Source organism: Trachypithecus francoisi, unplaced genomic scaffold (genome assembly GCF_009764315.1).
Source record: "Trachypithecus francoisi isolate TF-2019V2 unplaced genomic scaffold, Tfra_2.0 Lachesis_group12, whole genome shotgun sequence".
Classification (NCBI taxonomy): Eukaryota; Metazoa; Chordata; class Mammalia; order Primates; family Cercopithecidae; genus Trachypithecus; species Trachypithecus francoisi.
Window position 1 is genome coordinate 7,224,324 of NW_022681457.1, and position 27,665 is coordinate 7,251,988.

Sequence of the window (27,665 nt, forward strand, 5' to 3'; positions counted from 1 at the left end):
GTAATCCCAGCATTTTGGGAGGCCGAGGCAGGTGGATCACGAGGTCAGGAGTTTGAGACTAGCTTGGCCAACATGGTGAAATCCTGTCTGTACTAAAAGTAAAAATCAGCTGGGCATGGTGGCACATGCCTATAATCCCAGCTACTCGGGAGCCTGAGGCAGGAGAATTGTTGGAACCTAGGAGGCGGAGGTTGCAGTGAGCCGAGATTTCACCACTGTACTCCAGTCTGGGCGACAGAGCAAGGCTCCATCTCAAAAAAAAAAAAAAAAAAAAAGGAACAGGTATAGTGACTCAGACCTATAATGCCAGCATTTTAAGAGGCCAAGGCGGGCAGATCACTTGAGGCCAAGAGTTCGAGACTAGCCAGGCCAACATGGTGAAACCTCATCTCTACTAAAAACATGAAAAATTAGCCAAGTGTGACAGTGCATGCCTGTAATCCCAACTACTCAGGAGGCTGAAGCACGAGAGTCACATAAACCCAGAAGGGGGAGGATGCAGTCAGTCAAGATTGCGACACTGCACTTCAGCCTGGGCGACAGAGAGAGACTGCCTCAAAAAAAGAATAAAACTTGGGAAAGGAAATCAGAAATCCCAGTTACAATTTCGTGCCTACAACTATGTAACAAACAATAGAGTAACTCCCTATGTATTCACTGTCTTTTTTTGCTTTTGGTTGAGATGGAGTCTCACTCTCTTACCCAGGCTGGAGTGCAGTGGCATGATCTCACCTCACTGCGACCTCCAACTCAGAGGCTCAAGCGATCCTCCCACCTCAGCCTCCTGAGAGCTGGGACCACAGAGGCACACCATCATGCCTGGTTAATTTTTTTGTAGTTTTGGTAGAGATGAGGTTTTGCCATGTTGCCCAGGCTGGTCTGGAACTCCTGAGCTCAAACAATCTGCCCACCTCTGCCTCCCAAAGTGCTGGGATTACAGGCATGAGCCACCGTACCCAGTCCTGTTCATTGTCTTTAATTATCCAGTTCACTGGCCACAAAACACGTATGATACAGAGATTGCACTTGGAAAATGTATGAACTAAGATAAAAAGACAACACTGTTTGGAACAAACTGCAAAATGAAAACTTACAGATACAATGTAGACTGCTCTGATATAAAGACTTATGTCTGCCAAAATTCCTATGCTAAGGTCCCATCCTCAATGTGATATAGTATTTGGAAGTGTGGTCTTTGGGCGGCAATTACGTCAGGATGGTGCATAGAACTTCAGGAATGCAATTAGAAGAGATGTGAAAAAGCTTCTGTTTTTTTGCATGGCAATCTTTCTGCCACATGAGAACACAAAAAGAGTCAGCCATGGCACACCAGAAAAAAGCCCACACCAAGAACCAAAGTGGCTGGCTCTGACATGTTGAACTTCGCACCACCTAGATCTGTGAAAAGTCAATTTCTGCTGTTTAAACCACCCTATCTATGGTATCTGATGTAGCTAGCCATGCTGACTAAGGTAAAGCCAATATGCTATCTCATTATAAACATGAAACAATGTTGATACATGTTATTAAACAAATTTGTGAGTCTTTACTATAAAACATGCAATATTCTAAGCTACCTAACAGCATTAACTTGTTTAAAAAGTCTTTAGGTAAGTTATCATTATTTAACAAACAAGCACACTAAATATGCCCACAGGATTTATGTATCTATACCCAGTTTACAAAGAAACTAAGATATGAGAACCTGGGTTTGCAACATCAAACATGTTTTTAAAAACAACTTCCCAAACAAGCAGTGCAGATAACAGGTCAACCCAAATATCAAGAGTGTAGAAGGCCGGGCGCGGTGGCTCAAGCCTGTAATCCCAGCACTCTGGGAGGCCGAGACGGGCGGATCACAAGGTCAGGAGTTTGAGACCATCCTGGCTAACATGGTGAAACCCCGTCTCTACTAAAAAATACAAAAAGCTAGCCGGGCGAGGTGGCTGGCGCCTGTAGTCCCAGCTACTCGGGAGGCTGAGGCAGGAGAATGGCGTAAACCCGGGAGGCGGAGCTTGCAGTGAGCTGAGATCCGCCACTGCACTCCAGCCTGGGCGACAAAGCGAGACTCCGTCTCAAAAAAAAAGACGAGACAAAAGAGTATATTTGGAAGAAGGGGTCAGGGGGCATCTTGCCTCTAGTGGACAAGGGCCCTGAGCTTTCCACAGCCCTCTGTATTTACTAGGCAAGAGAGATAGTGAGAAGGAGAGTGGAAGAAGGGGTCAGATGCTCAGCCCAAAGTAGGTTTGCAAGACTGCATTCCTCAAACAACAGGCTCTAGATATCGCAGTAGATAACCTTGGCGCCAGGGAGTGATTGCCTCCAGCAAAACTTCTGTCAGCAGGAGCAGTCATGAGTTTGCCCACATCCTGCATTCATGATAAACAATTTGCTGTTTGATCATATAGCCTCCAGTGGAATGCTGGGTTGGTCACGTCCCACGGACCTTCGGCTCCCTGCAATGCTGTGTTGCCAAAAGGATTATTCAGCCGTCCGTCATGAATAACGAACGGTTTCTGAGTCATCATCCCCTGCACATATCGATTTAGGCAGTGTTATCAGACAGTGGTCAAGTGAATGAGTAGGGGTAACCCCTTACAGAATGAGAGTAGCATGGGAGGTGAGGGAGTTCTGCAATAATGGAAGTATAAAATTAATGTGCGAGGCAGTAACTGGGTAGTCCATCTGGACCAAAGTAATATGTTAGGAAAGGCCCAGGAGGAGAAAGGGCAAGCGGGAAGAGCACGGAGTAATAAGCATGGGCAGCAAGGTTTGTGTGCTTGCAGAGCTGTGGGAATGTAATTGCACAAGAAACAGCTAAAATCCTGACTTTGGAAGAAAAGAGAAACTAATGTAGAAGTAGCATTGAACAATACTTAAACGTGAGAAATACACTATGGGTGATGGACAACAAGGGAAGACAATTAAAAAGGAGGTGGTATGATGATATGAAAAGAAAACAGATTATTTCTCTATAATATTTGCTATGAAATTTATCAAATTGAATGTCCCATGAATTCTATTTCCAGGTATATGCTCAACAACCCTACCTATCAGGAGATATGTGAAAGACTGTTCTTACAATTCAGTCCTTAAGAAAAAACCTGAAAACTGCCATGAAGAGGAGATGGATGAATTCATTTTGTACACACACATAAAGACACCATAAAACTTTATTGATAGTACAAGAATGTTAAGGAGACATGGGGTATAGAATGAGGACCCTAGCACAACAGGCGAAGATTTGAGAAAACAAAGAAAGCAGGAGACTCTTGTCAAGGTTTAAATATATGTTAATGGAGACACAGTACATATGATGAAAGTAACTGGGATATCAAAACACAACATGGAAGCAGATCTGTAAAAAAGTCATTTTTGTATGTAACTGAAGTTAAGCTGTTATTAGTTTAAAATAGGATGTTATAAATCAAAAGTGTTTTCTGTAATTGCAATAGTAACCACAAAGAATGTATAGAAGACACACACAATGGAAGTAAAACCATTTCAGGAAAAAAAAATCAACTATATGAAAACGAAGGCAGTAAGAGAAACAGAACAAAAAAAATCTAAAAGAGATATAGCCGGGCGCGGTGGCTCAAGCCTGTAATCCCAGCACTTTGGGAGGCCGAGACGGGCGGATCACGAGATCAGGAGATAAAGACCATACGGGCTAACACGGTGAAACCCCGTCTCTACTAAAATACAAAAAACTAGCCGGGCGAGGTGGCGGACGCCTGTAGTCCCAGCTACTGGTGAGGCTGAGGCAGGAGAATGGCGTAAACCCGGGAAGCGGAGCTTGCAGTGAGCTGAGATCCGGCCACTGCACTCCAGCCTGGGCGACAAAGCGAGACTCCGTCTCAAAAAAAAAAAAAAAAAAGAGATATAGAAAACACTTAACAAAACGGCAATATAAGTCCTTTTCTATCAGTAATTACATTAAATGTAAGTGGTTTATACTCCACAGTCAGAAGACAGAGACTGGCTGAATGAATTTCTAAAACTGGCTTCACCTACACACTACCCAGAAAATACTCATTTTAATTCAAAGGACATACGTAAGCTGAATTGAAGGGATGAAAAAAGATATCCCCTATAAATGGTAACAGAAAGACATCAGCGGTGGCTAAACTGATGTCAGTCGAAATAGACTTTATGTCAAAACTGGAGACAAAGAAGGGCATTATATAATGATTGAAAGGTGAATTAACTAGGAAGATATAATAATATGTGCCTATTATAGCAATCCTCAATATGTGAAGCAAAATTCATACAACTAAAGGGAGAATTAGTTTCACAGTAATAATAAGAGACCTCAATGGCCTATTTTTACTTATAAATAGGACAATCAGACAGAAGAAAAATAAGGAACTAGAGAACCGAAACTACACATCAAATTGAACCTAACCTATATATGCATAACACAACATCCAAAAATAGCGCAATACAAATTTTTCAGAACTGCACATGAAACATTTTTCAAAAGAAATATTGGAAAAGAAAAATTTTTTTAACTTTTTAAAGACTAAAATCATAAAGCATAACTTATCCCATCATAATAAAATAAAACTAGAGATCAAGAAAGAAAATTAGATTATCAACAAATATGTGGAAACAACATACTCTTAGGCCAGTGTGGTGGCTCACACCTGTAATCCCAGCAATTTGGGTGGCTGAGGCAGGTGGATCACCTGAGGTCAGGAGTTCAAGATCAGCCTGGCCAACATAGTGAAACCCAGGCGTGGTGGCAGACACCTGTAATCCCAGCTACTCGGGAGGGTGAGACAGGAGAATCGCTTGAACCCAGGAAGTGGAGGTTACAGTGAGCTGAGGTTGCACCACTACACTCCAGCCTGGACAACAAGAGCGTAACTCCATCTCAAAAAACAAAACAAAAACAAATAAAACCATATACTTAAACAGCCAATATGTCAAATTAGAAATCACAATGGAAATTTTAAAAAAATCTCAAAACAAAGGAAAATGAAAATAGAACATACCAATACTTATGAATGCAGAAAAGAGTGCTAAGATAGAAAATCTATAAATATAAATGCTAACATTAAAATAGAAAGCTATCCAATTAAACGGAATAGGAAACCCAGAAATATAGCCACACACCTACAACCACCTGATCTTTTATAGTCAACAAAAACAATTGGGAAAAGACATTCTATTCAACAAGGATGCTAGAAAAACTGGCTAGCCATAAACAGAAGAATGAAACTGGACTCCTATCTCTCATCATATACAAAAATTAATTCAAGATGAATAAAGACTTACATGTAAGACTTCAAGCTACAAAAATTCTAGAAGAAAATATAGGAAAAACTTTTCTGGACAAAATACAAGTTTTTTCTTTTTTTTTTTTCGAGACAGAGTCTTGCTCTGTCACCCAGGCTGAAGTACAGCGGCGTGATCTCAGCTCAGTGCAAGGCCTGTCTTCTGGGTTCAAGAAATTCTCTTGTCTCAGCCTCCCAACTAGCTGAGATTACATGCATGCACCACCACACCTGGCTAATTTTTTTGTATTTTTAGTAGAAACAGGGATTCACCATGTTGGTCAGGCTGGTCTTGAACTCCTGACCTCAGACCTCAAAATGATCCGCCCGCCTTGGCCTCCCAAAGTGCTGGGATTGCTCCTGGCCCAATACAAGTTTTTAAGAGAATTTATTCTTCATTGCTTGAGCATCATGAAAAAATATATAGGTTTTATAAATAGTAGAGAAGCCCCTGAAGTGTAAGAAACGGGCTAAGCGTAAAATGAAGTTAGATTTTTAAATAATGATTCAGTATAACATGATGGACATGAATGTAGACAGGAGAATAGTCATTATAATATAGCATTTGTTCCAAGAAAGAAAAAAAACAGTGCAATTTGAACACTCAGCAAGCTATATTTAGGAAACTGAAACTTATTACAGAAAAGCAATGTATGTTATATAACAAAGAATGATCAATCTATTAACTGGTATTTCCACAATTAAGATAGTAACTTAAAAAATTATGTTCAAGATATCAAAAATTTCCAACTTAAAAACTGTAATCAATTTAATTGACAAACATATACTTTCATAGTAGGAATGAAGTCAGGTGAAACAGAAGTAAAAACAATGACTGAAACTGTCAACACAACACTATGGAGTTTGTATAAGTTTTAGGGAAACTGCTGCTGAGCTATACCATCTGTACGAGAGAAGGAAATCTTGTAAAATACATAAAACAATATGCATTTCCCAACACAACACTACCACACATAGAAACATAAAACAAAGAAAACTGAGTATCCTCAAAACTATGGAACTGATTGTTACATAAATAAAAACAAAGTTCATTTATAATACATGAAAGTGCATCACATGAAAGCAACGGCTGCTTAAAACAAACTTTGTGGACTTAAAAAAAATAAGCCTCATTCAACTGCATTAGCTTCCTCAAGATCAAAGTCGTACTCACTGTAAACAAAAATACTGGGGAAGAAAAGTGTGGCATGAGCAGTGGTTCAGGCAACCACCCTGCAGAGATGAAGCTGTGAACTTGGACAATGTTCTCCCTGAGAGAAATTCCTCTTTTTTTTTTTTGAGATGAAGTCTTGTTTTTGTCCCCCAGCTTGTCCCCCAGGCTGGAGTGCGATGGCACGATCTCGGCTCACAACTTCCGCCTCCCGGGTTCAAGTGATTCTCCTGCCTCAGCCGCCTGAGTAGCTGGGATTACAGGCACCTGCCACCACGCCCGGCTAATTTTTGTATTTTTAGTAGAGACGGGGTTTCACCAAGTTGGCCAGCTGGTCTAGAACTCCTAACCTCAGGTGATCCACCCGCCTCAGCCTCCCAGAGTGCTGGGATTATAGGCATGAGCCACCGCGCCTGGCATGGGAGAAATTCCTACACCATTCACTGCTAGCTCAAAAAAGAGGACCATTAGTATATGAGATCAACATTGCCATGGTACCCTTGAGAGATACTTTTGTGACACTTCTCAGAAACCAGGCTCTTGTGATGCTCTCTATCTGAATATCATGATAAATGCTGATCATTCTACTCTGACTTTAATAGTCACATCTGTATGTAGCAAGATGATGTTAAAACTCATTACTCAAAGTGCTCTCCTTCAAAAATTTTCTCTTACCCAGTACACCCACTCCATAAGATAGTCCACGAGATATTCATTATCCCAAGATGGGTTATCACAGCAGGAAAAAAGGATAAAATGTCAGACCCTGGCTCAAGCCTGTAAACCCAGCACTTTGGGAGGCCAAGACGGGCGGATCACGAGGTCAGGAGATCGAGACCATCCTGGCTAACATGGTGAAACCCCGTCTCTACTAAAAATACAAAAAACTAGCTGGGCGAGGTGGCGGGCGCCTGTAGTCCCAGCTACTCGGGAGGCTGAGGCAGGAGAATGGCGGGAACTCAGGAGACGGAGCTTGCAGTGAGCTGAGATCCAGCCACTACACTCCAGCCTGGGCGACAGAGCGAGACTCCGTCTCAAAAAAAAAAAAAAAAAGTCAGACCCTAGAAATGTGTTTATTCAAAGCAAGTCTCAGAGGCAAAAAAAATCACACAAACATAAAAGAGAATGCAAGATCAGAAATAGCCAAGGCATAAACAAGACAGAGAAAAACACAGGAGTTGGATTGTGAGGGATCTTGAAATGAGACTCTGCTCTGTCCACAGATCCCAAACTAAGTGTGAAGACAGAGATATGCTCCCTGTGTAGGACTAAGAATAAAGACAGCATCTTTGTGTCAACTGTCTTTACAATTCTTCTATGTAACAACCTCAGGAGACCCAACTCATTCCCCTGTCACATACCCAAGAAGAGTGTTCAAAGAAGAACTAAGAAAATGGCTGAGGGACCTGAACAGGAAGAGGGCTGAAGACAGTCCCGTGTAGTTCTAGGACCTCAGCTTCAAAGGAAGGGCAACCAATGTTTCCCCATCTCCTGACCAGCACTTTCAAGTATACAAAATGAGGTGGAACCAGAAAAGCTCCAGGCATCAGGTCTATGGAGCCCTCAGCTCTAATCTATATGGATCAGAGAACTGAGGATCAGACGGAATCAAGAACAGGAGGAGAGACCACACGGGAAAGAGATTTCTTTGAAAAGGCCCTTCCCATGCCACAGAGTCAAAGCATCAGAGTTCAGAGAATTCAGATGACACTGTGGTTCATCATAACCGTCTTGTCCTTTGCTCTGTTTGAGCTGCAGCAACCCGTGGAGAGTGAAAGGGTAAACTTATACGTGTCCGGAGAGCAAAGTGATAAGCAGGAAAGAAGAAAAATTTTGGAGCTCACAGAAAATCAAATTTGTTTCCCCACAGAACTCTCCCACTTGCAGAGTTTTACACACGCAATTTCATCATGCTGCTTCCATTGTGCCTATCTGAGCTCTTACCTGTGATCACGCCTTTCATGCATTCCCCCCAATTTGGGTTCCTTGCTATTTTCACTTGGCTCACCACAGTCCAGGGCTCTTTCCCTTCCTCCAACATGGAGATAATATTCAGGTCAGGAAGACAGAGTCCTGCTTATAAAAAAAAGAAAGAAGATGTACCATGGTTTTTCCAGAACCCAGCCTAATGTTTAGGTAGAAGAGAAAACACTGCAGTTGAATCTATAAAATATTTCACAAACTCATCCACTGATTGCCGCCTTCTCAATGTTTAGGGAACACTGTAAGATGCAGATATCTAGCTCTCTCCCAAGAAATACTGAATCAAAAACACAGGGATAGGCCAAGCGTACTGGCTCAAGCCTGTAATCTCAGCACTTTTGGAGGCCAAGACGGGAAGATGGCTTCAGCACAGGAGTTCAAGATCAGCCTGGGCAACAGAGTGAAACCCTGTCTCTACCTGCGCATGGTGTTGCACACCCATAGTCCCAGCTACTTGGGAGCCTAAGGTGGGAGGATGGCTTGATCCCAAGAAGCTAAGGTTGCAGTGTGCCGAGATCACACCACTGCATTCCAGCCTGGGTGACAGACTGAGACTGTGTCAAAAAAAAAAAAAAAAAAAAAAACCACAGGGATAGAAAACAGGAACAGGGAATTGGATATATTAACTCTGCCATAAGGTTTTATACGTACCTCAGCTCTGGAACCACCACTAACGTACAAAGAAGGAAGCAGAACATCCATGAAGCTTTTTATTTGTGAATCAACAAGGCTTCAATCTCTGTCAAATAATGTAGGGCCTCCCAAGAAACACAATAAGGAAAGTACAAAAATGCACAAGGGAAGATCCTGACTTCTAGAGGAAAATTATCCTCACCCAGGAAGCCCAGGTTCCTGTAGTTCTCCAACATCACGTCCCTGTATAAAGCTTTCTGAATAGGGTCCAGGCATTTCCACTCCTCCTGAGAGAATTCTATGGCCACATCCCTGAATGTCAAAGATCCCTGAAATGAAAAACATATTTCAAGATGAGCAATGGGTGAGCTCTTATCTTTACATAAGATGAGAAGAGAACTGTGACATCAATTTGATTGAAGTGTGTGTTTTGACATATCCATTAAAAGCATCTGTGAGATAATTATGTGTCCCTAATTTTGGGTTTTATAAAATTCAATAGGAGATTAGGATTTTATCTACATCAGTGCACATTTCTCACTTCTGCAGACAAAATAAGAAATAAACACATGGTTATCCCTATGAAAGTTTTAGATATTATATTTGTTACACCAAGTGAGGTGTCCAGATGAGCTAGATTACAAGTGGTGTCTTCAGAGATGACGACGTTCTTAGTGGCTTTAAAGAAAGGTCAGAAACTAAAAACTGATGACAAGAGCAACAACAAAGACTAAAGTTTTGGAACACGCCCCATGTACTCCAAAGACTTTACATGTTCTTTTTTTTTTTTTTTTTTTTTTTTGAGGCGGAGTCTCGCTCTGTTGCCCGGACTGGAGTGCAGTGGCCGGATCTCAGCTCACTGCAAGCTCCGCCTCCCGGGTTTACGCCATTCTCCTGCCTCAGCCTCCCGAGTAGCTGGGACTACAGGCGCCCGCCATCTCGCCCGGCTAGTTTTTGTATTTTTAGTAGAGACGGGGTTTCACCGTGTTAGCCAGGATGGTCTCGATCTCCTGACCTCGTGATCCGCCCGTCTCGGCCTCCCAAAGTGCTGGGATTACAGGCTTGAGCCACCGCGCCCGGCCTTGTTTGTTTGTTTGTTTTTGTTTTTTTTGTTTTTGTTTTTTTTTTTTTTTTTTTTTGAGACGGAGTCTCGCTCTGTCGCCCAGGCTGGAGCGCAGTGGCCGGATCTCGGCTCACTGCAAGTTCCGCCTCCCTGGTTTACGCCATTCTCCTGCCTCAGCCTCCCGAGTAGCTGGGACTACAGGTGCACGCCACTTCGCCCGGCTAGTTTTTTGTATTTTTTTTTTTTTAGTAGAGACGGGGTTTCACCTTGTTAGCCAGGATGGTCTCGATCTCCTGACCTCGTGAGCCAGGATGGTCTCGATCTCCTGACCTCGTGATCCGCCCGTCTCGGCCTCCCAAAGTGCTGGGATTACAGGCTTGAGCCACCGCGCCCGGCCTGACTTTACATGTTCTAACTCAAATGATGACATAATAACCTAGGACAGAAATATTTCTTCCCAGCTTACTAGAAGACAACTGTGTCACAGACAGGCAAAGAAACTCGCCTAGGTCAACAACCTGCCAACAGCAGAGCAAGCACCTGAACCCAGATGTCTAAAAATTAGAGTTGAATCAACAGAATCCAAGAGTTATATAACCGAATATGTCTTAGTCTTTCTGTGCAGCTATAACAAAATAAAAGAGACTAATTTATGAACAATAGAAATGTATTTCTCATGATTCTGCTGGCTGGGAAATCCAAGATCAAGGTGTCAGCAGGACTGATGTCTGCTGAGGGCTGATCCCTGCTTCGAAGATGATGCCTTGTTGCTGCATCCTCTGGAGGGGAGGAGCGCTGTGTCCCCACATGGCAGAAGGGACAGAGGGGGCAAAAAGCAGTGAACTCCCTAGAATAAGGCTTTTGATATCTCATTGAAAAGAACACCATATCCCATTGATAAAGTCAGACCCCTCCCGATCCAATCTCTTCCTAAAGGCCACACCTCATAATTCTTGGAGATGAGGCATTAGGGATTAAGTGAACATAAACTGTGCAGGAGAAAAAACACTCAGACCACAGCATTCCATCCCTGCCCCCCTAAATTCATGTACTTCTCACATACAAAATACATTCCATCCCAATGGCTCCCAAAGCCTTAACTTTTTCTAGTACCAATTCAGAAGTCTCTAGTCCAGAGCTGCATCTAACTACAATCTAAATCAGATATGGGTGAGACTCAAAGGTGTTTCATCTGGAGGCAAACTCCTCTCCAACTGTGAACCTGTGAAATCACACGAGTTATGTGCTTCCAGAATACAATGGTGGGGCAGACACAGGTTAGATATTTCAATTCCAAAAGGGAGAAACAGGAAAGAAGAGATAGCTGTTCGCATGTAAGGCTGAAACCCAACAGGGCACACACATTAAATACTAAGGCTTGACAATAATCTTCTTTGACTCCATGACCCACCTTCTAGACATCCTGGAGAAGAGGTAGGGTCCCCAATGTCTTGGGGATCCCTGCCCCAATAGTTTTGTTGGGATCATCCCACGTGGAAGTTCTTACACACTGTGGTCGAGTCCCTGTAGCTCTCCTGAGCTACATACCGGTGACTCTACAGTTCTGGGGTCTCAGGGGTGACCCTGCTCCCAGGGCTCTATTCGACCTTATCCTAATAGGGACTCTGAGTTGGCACTTCCTCCATGGCTTTGCTTCACATGGCTCTGATGGGGACCCTATGAGGTGGTCTCAACTCCATGGGTCGACTGAGCATGGCCCTAGTGGGGACTTTCTGTGGCAGCCTCACCCCTATGGCATTTCTGTGCCTGGGCTCCAAGGATCTCTGAGGCATTCCTTGAAATCTAGGTGGACATTGCCATGGGTCCACAACTCATGCCCTCTGCACACTTGCAGTTAGCACTGTGTGGATGCTGCCAAGGTTTACAATTTGTGTGTGTCCTCCGTGGTGGTGGCTAGAGTAGCACTTGGGCCCACCTGAACCACAGCTGGGGTAGCCAAGGAGCACTGCTCTGAAATACAGAGATCACAGGCCTGAGGTATCAGGGTTCCAAAGTCCAAAGGGGACCCTAGGCCCCTCACTTGAAACTACTCTGCCCTCAAGGACCTGGCACTCTGGACCTATAATGGGCACAGCAGTCTCAAAAGATCTTTAAAATGCCTTTGGGGTCATTCTCCCATTGTCTTGATAATCAGGACCTGGCTTACTTCTATCCATACTAATCCTATGAAACACTGCTTGGCTACACCTCCCTTGGTTTTCTCTCCTAAACACACTTTTAATTCTGTACATGACCAGGTTGAGAATTTTCCAAATCTTTATATTGGGCTTCTCCTTTGATTTGTAATTATGTCTTTAACTCATGTGTCTCTTCTTGCATTTTACTATAAACAGTTCGGAGAAGCCAAGCCACAACTTGAACAATTTGCTTTAAGACTTTTTTCTGCCAAACATCTTACTTTATCATTCTTAAATTCTGCTTTCCACAAAGTACTAGGATATGGACATAATCCAGACAAATTCCTTGCTGTTACTTTGTTACAAAGATAGCCTTTGCTCCAGTTTCCAGTAAATATTCCTCATTTCCATGACACCTCATAAGAATTGCCTGTACTGTCTGCATTCCTACCAACATTCTGATCACAACCACTTAACATAATCTCTGAGACTCAGGATTTCTCTACAGCTCTCCTCTTTTGAGCCCTCACCAGAATTGCCTTTAATGCTCTGCTCATGGCAAAACCAGCTTTTTTCAGAATTCAGAATGCCAGTATCTATGCATTACTCATTTCCAAAGCTGCTTCACATTTTTAGTTATTTATTATAGCAACACCCTACTTCTGGTACTAATTTCTATCTTAGTTTGTGCTGCTATAACAAAATACTTTAGATGCTAATGTATAAACAACAAATTTATTTCTCATAGTTGTTAAACAAGGATGACCAAGATGAAGGTGCCAGTAAGTTGGTTGTCTGGTGAGGGCCTCATTCCTTGAAGGAGGGTCTCATTCCTTGTTGCTAAGTCTTCTGGGGACAGAAATGAATACTGTGTCCTCACATTATGGAAGGCAGAAAACTAAGGGAGCACCCCCTTCAATGTGGAGGTCTCTTATAATTAGAAATGGTCCTAATTCCATTGATAAGTGCAGAGCCCTAGAGACTTAATCACCTCCCAAAGAACATCTTTTAATCCTACTGCAACAAGGATTTTCTACATGAATATTGGAGAGAATACCATCATTCAAACCACAGCACAAAAAGTACACAGATAGAGGGTTGCCTGAGAAAACTTGAAGCAAGTTCAAGATTAACTTGGAACTGCATAAAATGGGCGTGGTGGCTCACGCCTGTATCTCAGCACCTTGGGAGGCCAAGGTGGGTGGATCATAAGGTCAAGAAATCAAGACCATCCTAGCCAACATGGTGAAACCCCATCTCTACTAAAAATACAAAAATTAGCTGGGCATGGTGGCGTGCACCTGTAGTCCCAGCTACTGGGGAGGCTGATGCAGAATTGCTTGAACCTGGGAGGTGGAGGGTGCAGTGAGCCGAGATCATGCCACTGCACTCCAGCCTGGCAAGAGCGAGGCTCCGTCTCAAAAAAAAAAAAAAAAAAAAAAAAAATCATCATATAAGCACACACATGCACACACATAATACATTACTAATCCATTCACATAATATAGAAAAATTTTTTTTAAATTCAGCAAATCACTGGGAAGAAGAAATACATAAAAAAGTTTTTAAAGAAAAAACATTTTAAGGCCATAGAAACATTTAAGATACAATGTTCAACTGTGTTCCCAAGCCTGTATCTTAAGTAGAGAAAAGAAAAAAATTAAAATAAAACAAAGTAAATAATTTCAACTGTGAAAAGATAATAAGCTGATTTATGAAATGATGATGTTGTAAATAAAAACCAATGCATGCAAACATTTAAATTAAATGAAATAAGAAGCTTTCTCTCAAGGACATATTTTTTGGATGACTTTTTAAATCGTTATTCTTAGGCATGCATGTTTTAGCATGCTTGGGACAATGAAAATGTATACATTGTATTTCATTTACTTTGTACTTAGTACTTCATTTACTTATTTTGTACTTATTCAATAATAGGCTGGAGGAAATGGTACAAAATTTTAAAAGCATATAAACTTTTACTACAATTACTATTAAATGCGTATATTTAAATATCTAAGTGCAATTTTATCCATTAAATTTAGCTACTTATGCATTAACAAAAGCCAAATGGAGTTTATTAGTTCATTCCACCAATAAATAAAACAGTGATTCAAGATTAGGTGGTTTATTAGTGTAATACATTAAAATTTAACAGATTAAGATAGAAACAATATGTACTGCAGCAGTATATGCTTGCATAAATTATTAGAAAATTTAAAAATCATGTCAAAAAGGAAATCTGTAAAAAATAAACAAAAACCACAAACTGTTGTTAAGGAAATATATTTCACCCAACAAGTGAAACACTGGATTCACCTGGAAAAATATTTCACCAAACAAGTGAAACATTGAATTCATTTCCTCTAAATTAAGTAAGAGATAAGGGGGTTGGCCAGGCCTCCTGTCATTCACCACTGCACTGGATGTCTGAGCAGCAGCAAAGAGAAAAGGTGGGAGGGAAAAAGGCAAGGAGCAGATAGAGCCAAAGAGTTAGATCTACTAAAATTGAGAGATAACATGATTGTGGCCAGGCATGGTGGCTCATGCCTGTAATCCCAGTACTTTGGGAGGCCGAGGTGGGTGGATCACCTGAGGTTGGCAGTTCGAGACCAGCCTGATCAACATGGAGAAACCCCATCTCTACTAAAAATACAAAATTAGCCAGGCGTGGTGGCACATGCCTATAATCCCAGCTATTAGGGAGGCTGAGGCAGGAGAATCGCTTGAACCTGGGAGGTGGAGCTTGCCATGAGTCAAGATCGCGCCATCGCATTCCAGCCTGGGCAACAAGAGCGCAATTCCGTCTCAGAAAAAAAAAAAAAAAAAGAGATAACATGATCGCAACCCAGAAAAAGAATATTTAAGTATACAAACTAATAATATACTGAAATAATCTTCCTACTTTAGTAACACTAACTTAAAAACAACAACAACAACACACACACACACTTCTAAATTTTCATTAGCATATATACCATGGCACTTAAGTACAAAACATTTTCAGAATTCTGTGAACAAATTATAAAACTATACTGAGTGATATCAGCAAGATAAAGAAACAAGAATCCCCAAATTCTCCAGTCACCACAGTGAAATGATTTTAACAACAATTCACAGACTAATTGCCTCGGGGATAAATCCAGAAAACAGTTACGACACCTCAAGCCAACATAAAGCAAACAGTATAGAAGCTCTGAAGGAAAATCTGAAGCATCCACTTGACAGAGACCCAGCCCCTGCCATGCAAGGGTAACAGAAAAGAAACCTACAACTCCCAAGATCATCTAGGGGATGGAAAGGAGCAGAATATCTGTCCAACATCCTGACTCTTCAGATGACCAACTGATGGGCTGGTTTCTCTATTCCTGAATATAAGCACTGACAAGAACAAGGTGAAAGGTTAGGGGCCACTAAGAAAAAGGATGATTTACATAAACCAGTGTGTGCAGTAACACAGACAAACACTAAGTGAAGATCTAGTACTACAGCTTACTGTAGCACCAAAGTCTGTAATACCAAAGAGAGACAACAGGGGAGCTTCTGGGTAAAAACTAGCAAACATTTTCAATGAAGAGATGACAAGCAAAGGCCCAGAGAGGACAAAATCCCCAGCTAGAAAAGGTGTGGAGGTCTCCAGAATCTACTTGAGTTGACTGCAGAGTGTCCTCCCTGAACAAAGCAACCACCAATAACTGGGGAGGTAGATGATTTTTCAAATAGTGAAGTGCCAAAAGAAGATAATAAAGCTTACAAAGAAACAGGAAAATATGGTCTATAAAAAGAAACCAATTAAGTCTCTACAAACCTACACTAAAGAAATGGTGATTTACATCTTGGCTTTGAAGAACTAAAAAGAAATGGGGATCGCCCTCAATATATGCAGGGAATTGGTTCCAAGATTCCCTAAGGAGACCAAAATCTATGGATACTGAAGTCCCTTATATAAAAAGGCATATTATTTGAATATAACCTACTTATATCTTCCCATAGATTTAAATAATCTCTACATTACTTAGAATAGCTAATACAATGTAAACGCTACGTAAGTAGTTGTTAAACTGCATTGTTTAGGAAATAATGACGAGAAAAAAAAAGGACTGTACATGCTCCTTGAAACTATCCATTTTTTCTTGCTATTTGTAGTTCATAGTTGGTTCCATCTGTGGCTACATGAGCCATGAATACAGAGGGCTGACTGTATATGAATTACCAAAGAATCTGAAATAACAGCCACAAGAATGCTCAATGAGTTAAAAGACAGCACACACAGACAAGCTCACAAAATCAGGAAAACTATATGAACTATGCATGCAAAGAAGAGTATCAACAGAGACAGAAGCTATAAACTAGAATCAAAAAGAAATTCTGAGGCTGGGCACCGTGGCTCATGCCTGTAATTCCAACACTCTGGGAGGTCAAGGTGGGAGAATTGCTTAAGCCCAGGAGTTCCGAGACCAGCCAGGGCAACATGGCAAAATCCCATCTCTACAAAGACTACAAAAATTAGGCAGGTGGGATGGTGCACGCCTGTAGTCCCAGCTACTCAGGAGGCTGAAGTGGGAGGTTCATTTGAACTCGAGAGGCAGAGGAGGCAGTGATCCAAGATTGTGCCACTGCACTCTAGCCTGGGAAAGGGTGAAACCTTGCCTGAAAACAAAACAAAAGAAAGAAAAAAAGTCGAGCTAAAAATACAATAACTGAATTGAAAAGTTCGCTAGATGAGTTCAATAACGGACTTAATCAGGCAGAAGAAGGAATCCGTGAACTCAAAGGGGATTTTGACAGGGAGGAAAAAAAAAACTATATTTTTTATATTTTAAAGAAAAATAAAGAGAGCATAAGGGGCTCATGGGGAAACTATCAAGCACCAAGAACATACATATTCTGAAAGCCCAATAAATAATGTGAATATACCTAACATTACTGAACTGTAAGCAAACAAACAAGCTTTACTGAAAGACATAATAAAGATTCATGGTCATTCAAATACAAACGAAGTATGTGGGAATTTAATGAAATGTGACTGTTGCATAAAACAAAAGAACCAACAAAATTATGGAAAGAAATAGAGAGGTTTGCCAATCGTCATATGAACCTATTGTGACATTTATAATCTGAAACTTTAAAAGCAATCAAATATAATCTACAAAAAGATATACACAAAAATTCAAATTAAAGATTCAATCAAAAAAATTCAAAGAAAATGTAAGCAAGAAACAGTAGATTTTCAAGAAACTTCATATTTTATAATCACACCGTGAGCCAGGCCTTCCAAAAGATAAAACAAATATGTATGTATTTTTGCTTTTGTGGTATACCATCCTAAAAGAAGCAATCATTCTTTGAACTGCCAGTGAAGTAGCCCTCAGACACTTTTGGTGAAGACAGTATGCACAGAGGCAGCCACAGTGACATTCTTTGCAAAAGTGAAAAATTGTAAAAGATCCATGTCTTCATTTAGAAATTGCTCCAAAAAGGATGCAAAACAAGCTATTAGTGTTTATTAACATAAAAACATGTACACTTCCAAAACTTGCAAAATACAGCCAAACATTCACTGAAGAATTGTTTTCTAAAATCTCATAATGACGTGTAAATGCAACTTGACACCTCTCACTGACTCTTGCCACAGAACTTACAATAGTAGCTCCTCAATCAAACATGAGACATGGTGGAGGATGTGACAGGGAAAAGGAACCTGGGTTCTTCCAGGTGCGTAATTAAAAGAGTGATCGCCTCTTCTAGGATGGTGCATTTCCTATTTTGGTGAATCTGGCAAGATTCCCCACTATCCCAAGTTCAAAGGTGCCCCCTTCCCACCAACGACACATGACATTTCCCACTCTTTAAAAAAAAAAGTACTACTATGTTCTTTTTTCTCTTTGAGGATCTAGAAAAACTAAAAATTCTTTATATGTCCATTTTCCAATTCCTTGGACTGTGAGGACATTTCATTATTTTGTGGAAATCAAAATAAAATAATTTTCATTTCATGCTCAACTTTCTTTTGCTGCATTCTGGAAGCTATTTCATATTCTGTAAAGTTTTTAAATATATATGCCTTGATGTCCTTTTTTCAGGTTATAAGTTGTTTTTACTATAAAACTGAAGTGTGTTCTTGATGCCCTGTTTTTTACTTGTTTGCTTACAGATTTTATTGTGTATATTTAAGGTACACAATATAGCAAGATATAGATAGTAAAAAACTCACTACAGTTTAACAAATTAACATATCCATACCTGTTTTCTTTTTCTTTTTTTTTTTTGCTTTTGCGGAAAGAACAGCTAAAATCTCATTTAGCATAAATTTCACATATAATAAAATGTTATTCCCTATCATCCTTATGTTTTACCCCCTTCTTAATGCCTAAATTGCATCTCTGCTTGGACTTTTACCACAAAACAAATATATATATCATGTGATGTTTAACATAAAAGAAACGTAATATTTAATAATAATTGGTGGAATGACAGAATTTGGCTGCATCTTCTCTGATATCAAAGTTTGGCTCTTACATCTGAGCAAAATTATAACCGTTTTACAAAAAACAACTGCTGGTAAGAGTCCCTGCAGGAACACCGCATTCTCTGTGGGATGGATATGCTGAGAATGGCTAAATTAATCAGACATTCAGGTTGATTTCATATTTTAAAAGCAATGATGGGATAAAACACCCTCTATCACTGATGTCTGTACCTAGTTTTCCATTCCATTCCCAGTCATTAAGATTGTGGCGTTAGAAAGAATGCCTCATTCATTATAGCTTCAAATGTCGTATAAAATCAGGCAGAAAAGATCTCCCCTTAAAGGCATCTTTTCAAGAATTTATAAGGTATTTGTGCACATTAACATGTGACTTCCACATACAACTTCTCTACTCCTGGTCTACTGAGAGCTGACAGCGCATTCAGATGTTGCCCCTAAACGATCTCTGCTGCCCAAAAGCTGACACCTCAAGACCCACACCCCGTTTCCATCCATGTCTGGGTGTGAGCACTTCCCAGGACCATGCCCAGTGCAGCCTCTTCCCAAGCTGACGTCACTGGGTCACCGTGAGATCTGGAATCTAAGTGCAGATGAGCAGGACTGAGGGAAGGCATGGGTGAGTGCAAGCAAATGTGTCAGGCAGGATACTTCAGACTCAACGATTTGCAACTCCAATGCCCTGCATTTCAAAAAGGAAGGAGACAAAACAATCCACTGAGCATATCACTTTACCTGAGGAAGAGCCATTCTTGACTCCTTTTCTTTCTTCTTCCTCTTCTGAGCTTCTCTCTCAGTCAATACAATTAATTCTTTAAAAGCCAAATCTGAAAGTCAAAAATATGTTGTTTAATGCTTGGAAACAACACGTTCCTTTCTGTGCCACAATCACGCCCACAGGGAAGACCTCAGCATGTGGAGAGACAGCCCACTGCACCAGGGGGATGCAAGAATAATATATTCCTACACAAAGACCAACTGAGTTTTTCACCCTTTTCTTCAGAACTTGTTCCCCTCTCGGACACCCTGCAGCAGTGGGGAACTGGACTGGACTATGCTTCCCTTCAGGACACAGACCCATCCCTGATCAAACCCCATAGAGAGCACAGCCCCCTCACCTCCCTGTGGATCACAGGCTGAGCTCAGCTCTCAGAAACAGAAGACACAGAGGCTTGACGCTCAATGGTGGATACAAATTAGAATCAACTTGGGTACCTTAAACAATATGAAGGTTGAGTCTATGCTAACTATTGGAAGCGTAATCTGTGGTAAAAGGGCACAAAACATGTATTTGCAAACTGCCTCACCACGCTAATGTGAAGCCAGGGTTGAGTACATCTTAAAAGGGGCAAAATTAGCACAGCCCCATCCTCCCAGCTCTGCTCTCCCCTTGGAGCCTCACTGTTACCAGACAGTAGAAGACAATGGACCAGAAAGAAACACAGAGACACATAATATGCACCAGGGGTAGGGGCAAGGGTGTGGCTGGAGTGTTAAATGGTGAGAGGAGGGTGAGTCACAAACGTCCCAATGGAGAAGGTGATATCAGAACAAAGACCTCAAGAAGGAAGGATGTTTGCACCTGCAGCTGAGGGGCCAGACAGCCCAGGCAGAGGCCCTGAGGCAGAAGCAACCTCAGCCTAAGGAACAGGAAAGAGGCCTGTGTGGCTGGAGCAGTGGGAGCAGGGAGGACACAGGGAGGAGATGAGGTTAGAGAGGTTCTGGGGAGCAGACTAGGTAGAGACGAGGTATTCAAACACTCTTCTCCCACAGCTCACAGTAATTTAAGAAACTATGTATTTCCTCACCCTTTTAAAGTAAATACAACTTATCTTTATCACATGAATTAAAGCACTTCTTTTTAATGTCATGTTATTTCAAATATATGCTGACATGTAAAACTAAAGCCAGGAAGTATAGGGTCACCTTCACCTGAGATGTGCAGGAGCACGGGGCAATGTACTTGGGGAGTTCAGGCAGTCACTTTTGGTGGAGATACCTGTTAGTTGGCTGAGCAGACAGCCAAGAGGACAAAAGGACACAGAATTCTAGAGGTCAGGGGACAGGTCTGCAGGGGACATGGAGACGGGTAGGTGGGTGATATGGATCGGCTCTGGGTCCCTGGCCCAAATCTCACACTGAATTGTAATCCCCAGTGTTACTGGTGGGGCCTGGTGGGAGGTGGTTGGATTATGGGGGTGGATTTGTGTTGAATGGTTTCGCACCACCTCTTGGTGCTGTTCTTATCACAGTGAGTTCTCACGAGATCTGGTTGTTTAAAAGCATGTAGCGCCTCCCCCCTCACTCTCTCTTGCTCCTGCTCCCGCCATGTGAGATGCCTGCTCCTCCTTCACCTGCCATGACTGGAATCTTCTTGCAGCCTCCCCAGAAGCAGATGCTGCTATGCTTCCTGTGCAGCCTGCAGAACTGTGAGCCAATTAAACCTGTTTTCTTTATAAATTACCCAGTCTCCAGTATTTCATTATAGCAATTCAAGAATGGCCTAATACAGTGGTGTTTAAATTCATAAGATGAGATGATGAGGAAAGACAGTGGGTGTTGAGAGAGACAAGAAGAGGTTCAAGGACTAAGCCATGAGTCATTCCCACATTGAGAAACAATTTGGAGTCAGGACACAGCAGCAGAGAGAAGTGTGAAATGGTCAGGGAGGGGACAAGAAAATCAAATAGTGCCTGACAGGAAAAGAAAGAGTAAAGCAGGAAATGAAATACATTGGATTTAGAAATGGGGAGGTCACTGGTGACTCTGAAAAATAAAGTTATCAGTGGAATGGTGGATATGAAAGTTTCATCCGACACATGCAAGACACAGTTGGAGGCAAGAAGTGAAGACAGAGACTCTGAACAAGATTGTAGTGTATTATGCTCTTACATGAAGCACAGAGAGGGGTACTCACTACAGGCAGAAACACAGTTAATGGTATGTTTTGTTTTAATTAGGGCACAGTGGAAGGAAACTAGAGGCTTTAGGGTCTGTGTGTGTGTATGCGTTTAATGGTCAATACACCACCATCAGCAAACACTGTTTAAAGTAATTCTGTAGAAGGAAAAATGAATAATCAGTTAAACAAATTTTATGGAAGCCCAAAGTATTTTTTTAAACTTATATTTTAAGTTCAGGGGTACATGTGCAGGATATGCAATCGGTTACATAGGTAAATGGGTCATGGGGTTTGTTGTACACATGATTTCATCATCCGGGTATTAAACCCAGTATCTACAAGTTACTTTTCCTGATCATCTCCCTCCTCCCACCCTCCACTCTCAGGTAGGTCCCAGTGTGTGCGGTTTCCCTCTATGTGTACATGTGTTCTCATCACTTACCTCCCACTTGTAAGTGTATTTGGTTTTCTGTTCTTGTGTTAGTTTGCTAAAGATAATGCCTCCAGCTCCATCCATGTCCTGGGAAAGGACATGATCTTGTTCTTTTTTGTGGGAAGGCCGCTGTTTCGGACTAGCCTCCCGAACTACCAGACCAAGCCAGAATGAAGCACTTGTGCTAAGTGCCACGTTATCAAACTGAACCTTGAAATGAGCCAGGTTTAGGGAGGGAGAAAAAAAAACTCTAAAAAATAAACAGGAAAGGCCCAGCATGGTGGCTCATGCTTGTAATCCCAGCACTTTGGGAGGCCGATGTGGGCGGATCACCTGAGGTCTGGAGATCAAGACCAGCCTGGCCAATGTGGTGAAATCCCGTCTCTACTAAAAATACAAAAATCAGCCGGGCATGGTGGTGCACACCTGTAATGACCCCACCCCCAAATACTGGCACCACTATCTACTAAAACAGATGTCTTCAATGATGCACATGCCCCAGTGAGACCCCAACATCTTCCAAGGAAATTCATTACAAAAAAAAAACAAGACTTTCAATGCTCCTTCGAAGACATACCTTGTAGGCCTGGTGTGGTGGCTTACATCTGTAATTCCAGCGCGGTGAGAGGCTGAGGTGGAAAGACTGCTTGAGGCCAGGAGGTAGAAGCTGCAATGAGCCCGAGATCATGCCACTGCTCTCCAGCCTAGGAGACAGAGACCCTGTACCCCCAAAAAAACAAAACGGAACAAAGCCAAAAAAAACACCAAAGACATATCTTGTAGTAACAGTCAGTCATTTCTTGCCCCATTTCTCCCCTCCTTTATCCTCTACTCCATCCTTGAAAAGAAGAGAGTTACCACAAATAACTGGATCAAATCACTGCCCTCTGGCTAAATAGGAATTCCAAATATCTTTTTATAAAAATAAATACAAAATGCACAAGCCTTATAGAAAAAACGTGATTTTCATTCTCATGAGTACAACTTAAAGAAACATATTTTAAATCAGGGTATAAAGCCACAAATCAATAAATTACAACCACCATCCATATCCAATCAACTGTCACGCATCTGGATGGGGTCCTCTCCCACTTTCTTCACTGCTATGTGCTTCCCTCTCTCATGCTGCGCGTCTTTTTTTCTCCTTTTCTGTTTTTTACCCCTTTCTTTATTCCCTCTTTTATGTCTGTTCTGCCCAACGCTTCACAACTTACTTCACCTCTTGTAGCTCTTTCTCCTCAATCTTTCCAATTGTCCCCAATCTTCACGTATCTCTGCCTCTTTTCCCCCATCTAAGCTCCCTCTCTGCTCTCGTTAAATTCCCTCTTCCCTGTTGCAGTTCCCACTCTCTAGCACCCCCAACTTCCTAGACTTCCTCCCTGCTGTGGTTCTCTCTTCTTTGCTTGTCATTCACTGCCCTCTCTCTCTCTTTCAGTCCCAGCACCACGTAGCTCTGTCAGCCACGGCTCCAACTCTTTTACCTTCTCCCTACTGTCTGTCTGCAGTGCCTCCTCCTTTGCCGCGCCACTCTATTTTGCTGCCCTTCATCCCTCTGAAGGTCCCCCTTTTTTTCTAAATTTCTCTACCTGCTTTTCTCCCCCTGCTACTTTCTCCAACCGTTGTTTCACTGTTGCTCTTTGCAAATCCCTAAATTATCATCCATTTTTGCGGTGTATTTACGGGTCTCCCTCATTCTCTTCTCAGTTGTTCCTTTTGCTCCGTCGTTCCCCGTCTTTTCCTCTCCTGATCCCTCTCACCCACACATTCCGGAGGAAAGGGGAGGAATAAGATGCCCACCTCCTGGAAGAGCACATTTTCCAGTGGAGTAAAATTTGGGAACGAAGAACACTGGGTGTCACAAGACAGACTCAGGTCACCTGCCCCAACAGAGAGTAAGGAAAAGCAGTGGCTGTGAAGGGGAAGCCTGGGGAACGGAAGGACCCGGCGTGAGGAGGACACAAGGTGGCGCGGGGGACGATATCTCAGGACAGGGAGGTTCTGCAGAATCCCAGGACCTGGGAGGAGAAGCGGCTCCTTCAGGAGCCGGACAGCGGGCGCTCCCCTCCAGAGGCCGACGAGGGAGAGGCTCGGGGGTCGCGAGGGCGCGAACCTCCCGAACGAGGACTAGACTTGGCGCGGGGCCCAAGCAGAGGGTTTTAAGCAGGAAAACGACCTGAATGGGGTTGTCTACATGGTCTTAAGGAAGAAAGGCAGAGAGCAAGAAACAGCCTCAGAGAGATTTTAAACCGAAAGGGAAGCAATTCTCCGACTTACTTGGGACGAATGGGGCTGTTGTGGGTATTTTAAGATCCGTAGCGATCCCCAGGTCACGGGTATGGAGAACCGAGGACTGCGAAGTGTACGTTTAATCCAGGTAGACAAAGCGAAGCAATTGTTTAATCCAGGTAGACCGAAACACACGCATAGCGATGTGGCCTTTCCCCAGAGCGATCTGCTTCCGGGTGTGCAGGAAACTAGGCGAGGAAAAAAAACTGGGCGGCGTGGGGGCGGAGCGCGACTGGGAAAGAGCTGGGCGGAGACTGGGCCTGACTCGGGGAGGGGCCCGAGAGGGTGGTGGGAGGCCCGGGCCGGCAGGGGGCGTGACCAGTTAGGGCTTGGCTGGACCGAAAACTGGGATGAAGCGGGGCCTCCAGGGGTGGGCGGGGTCTGTTCTACAGATTTGGGAGTATTTGTGACTATTTCTTGTCCTGTGAAGCAGCGTTGCTTCTTGCCCATTTTAAGTTAATGTTTCAGAATTTAAGGATGAATCTTAAAGTTATGGTCCACTTACATGGTCCACTTATATGGTCCATCTTTGTGGAAACTAAGATGATTTATTCTAAACAAGTTGAACTGAATTAAGTCAAAACCGATTTTTCTCAGCCTGGTGGACTCCATCCAGTCTTACCATAGAAGCTAAAGCTACTCAGTAGTCAGGGAACTAGCATCTCGGTGGGGATTGGATGTGGAGAGGTGACTGGATCCAGGAACCCAGAAGACATTATTATGCCAATTGAAATGTGCTAGACACAGTGTAGAAAATGAAGTAAGTAGAGGCTCCTCTTTTTTTTTTTTTTGAGACGGAGTCTCGCTCTGTCGCCCGGGCTGGAGTGCAGTGACCGGATCTCAGCTCACTGCAAGCTCCGCCTCCCGGGTTCACGCCATTCTCCTGCCTCAGCCTCCGGAGTAGCTGGGACTACAGGCGCCCGCCACCTCGCCTGGCTAGTTTTTTGTATTCTTTAGTAGAGACGGGGTTTCACCGTGTTAGCCAGGATGGTCTCGATCTCCTGACCTTGAGATTCGCCCGTCTCGGCCTCCCAAAGTGCTGGGATTACAGGCTTGAGCCACCGCGCCCGGCCGAGGCTCCTCTTCAAAGGGACTTTCCTCCCAGTGTAATTGAGAATAGATAGTAACCTCTGTTAGAAGCAAAATTTACTCAAAGACCTGTGGTAATATTCTTAAGTATCTGCTAACCATAATAAAGAAATCAATATACTCTGTGTTCTTAGCTCCCACATTTTATTACCCTAGATATTTGCCCTGGCATGCCTGAACTGGTCCAAGCAAGCGTTAGGTCACAGCCGATTCCTCTTCCTTATTTGGAAGTGTTTTTGTCTCTCTCAGTCTTCCACAAGTTACTTCCTCTCTTCCTTTGTTCTCCTCTGCCTTTGCCTCTTTTGGGAAGTACTAAGGTGCTAGCCAATCGGGTCAAGTACAGAATGTGAGGTCCAGTTCCAACCAATGGAAACCAGACACAGCAGTAGGATGGACACGTCAGGTTATAAATGACCCTGTCTCCTTTGTTCATGTGTGCTCTTGTGACAAGACTGCTAGTGAGCGGCACCCTTTCTGTAGAAAGTAAACTAGCCTTGCTGAGAGCTCCTTTGTCTCAGTGTTGATTTTTGCAACACCGTTCCCAACACACAGAAAGACAAATGCTTCATGCGCTTTCTTACATGTGCTAAGTACAAACGTCAAATTCACAGTAACAAAGTAGAAGGGTGGTTTCCAGGGCTGAGGGTCTTTCCTATGCCTGTCCCACCATTGTATTTTGGAAGCAGATAACTTCTCTGGCTTCACAGATTCACAGCTGGACAAAAATTTTGCCTCAGGATGAACCACACATTGTTTCTCACCCATATGTGATTCAGATAATATTTAGGTGATATTTGGGCCTTAGAGTTGATACTGAAATGGATTAAGACTTTTCAGATGGGCCAGACAAGGTAGCTTAGGCCTGTAACCCCAGCAATTCAGGAGGCCAAGTCTGGCAGATTACTTGAGCTCAGGAGTTCAAGATCAGCCTGGGCACACAGCAAGACCCCCGTCTCTACAGAAGATATAAAAATTAGCCATGCTCAGTGGCACACTCCCGTAGTCCCAGCTATTTGGGCAGCTGAAGTGGCAGGATCATTTAAGGCCAAGGGTTTGAGACCAGCCTGGGCAACATAGTCAGATCCCATCTCTACAAAAAATTAAATTAGCAAGGCATGGTGGCCTGCATGTGTGGTCCCAGCTATTGGGAGGCTGAGGCAGGAGGATCACTTGAGCCCAGGAGGTTGAGACCGCGATGAGTCATGATTACACCACTGCATTCCAGCCTGGGTGACAGAGAGAGACCCTGTCTCAAAAAACAAATACATAAATAAAGATTTTTGTTTGGATGGGAGTGAAGGGATCTTGCATGTAAGGACATCAAGTTTAGGAGTCCAGAACACAGTGTGTTATGAGCAGAATAATTTTCACAAAAAAAATCCTATTTTGGCCAGGCGCGGTGGCTCAAGCCTGTAATCCCAGCACTTTGGGAGGCCGAGACGGGTGGATCACGAGGTCAGGAGATCGAGACCATCCTGGCTAACACAGTGAAACCCCATCTCTACTAAAAAATACAAAAAACTAGCCAGGCGAGGTGGTGGGCGCCTGTAGTCCCAGCTACTCGGGAGGCTGAGGCAGGAGAATGGCGTAAACCCGGGAGGCGGAGCTTGCAGTGAGCTGAGATCCGGTCACTGCACTCCAGCCCGGGCGACAGAGCGAGACTCTGTCTCAAAAAAAAAAAAAAAAAAAAAAAAAAAAATCCTATCTTGAAGTCCTAATACCCAGTACCTCAGAAGATAACTGTATTTGGATATATGGCACCTACAGGAGTGATTAAGTTAAAATAAGCTTGTTAAAGTGGGCTCTGATCCAATCTGGCTGATTTCTTTATAAGAAGAGGAGATTGGGCTGGGCAAAGTGGCTTGCCCCTGTAGTCTCCACACTTTAGGAGGCCGAGGTGGGCAGTTCCAGCCCAGCCTGGGCAACATGGTGAGATCCCATCTCTACTAAAAATACAAAAATTATCTGGCAATGGTGACTCACACCTGTACTCCCAGCTACTGAAGAGGCTGAGGTGGGAGATTTGCAGAGGTTGCAGTGAGTCAAGATCACACCACTGCACTCCAGCCTGGGAGCCAGAGTGAGACTCTTGTCTCAATCAATAAACAAATAAATAAATAAAAGATAACGCCAAGGTAGCAGGGAGCTAACTTGCTTTCTTCTGTAAGGTGTCTGATGAAAAATTGAAGCAGAAAGTTTAT

At 42.8% G+C, this 27,665-nt stretch overlaps 1 protein-coding gene and 1 long non-coding RNA gene across 5 annotated transcripts in view; one reads left to right on the plus strand and one right to left on the minus strand.

Annotated features, from left to right (window-relative positions):
• Window positions 1-25,144, minus strand: part of LOC117091705 (zinc finger protein 841) — a 29,404-nt gene extending 4,260 nt beyond the window's left edge. The window contains exons 1-5 of one of the 4 annotated variants that reach the window (XM_033224390.1): window positions 24,364-25,144; window positions 22,667-22,756; window positions 19,490-19,581; window positions 9,269-9,395; window positions 8,395-8,526 (exon numbers count right to left, since the gene is read on the minus strand). In XM_033224390.1, coding sequence (XP_033080281.1) covers window positions 8,395-8,526; window positions 9,269-9,395; window positions 19,490-19,504 — 274 coding nt within the window. In that variant the 5' untranslated portion in view covers window positions 19,505-19,581; window positions 22,667-22,756; window positions 24,364-25,144. Of the gene's footprint in view, window positions 1-8,394; window positions 8,527-9,268; window positions 9,396-19,489; window positions 19,582-19,872; window positions 22,078-22,666; window positions 22,794-24,363 lie in introns of those variants that run through there. The other 3 variants (XM_033224389.1, XM_033224392.1, XM_033224391.1) reach the window with 3 other exon arrangements.
• On the plus strand, window positions 354-27,533 carry LOC117091706. Its single transcript, XR_004440516.1, has 3 exons — window positions 354-505; window positions 22,718-22,723; window positions 27,512-27,533. It is a non-coding gene; the product is annotated as an uncharacterized LOC117091706 (long non-coding RNA).
• Window positions 27,534-27,665: the final 132 nt, after the last annotated feature.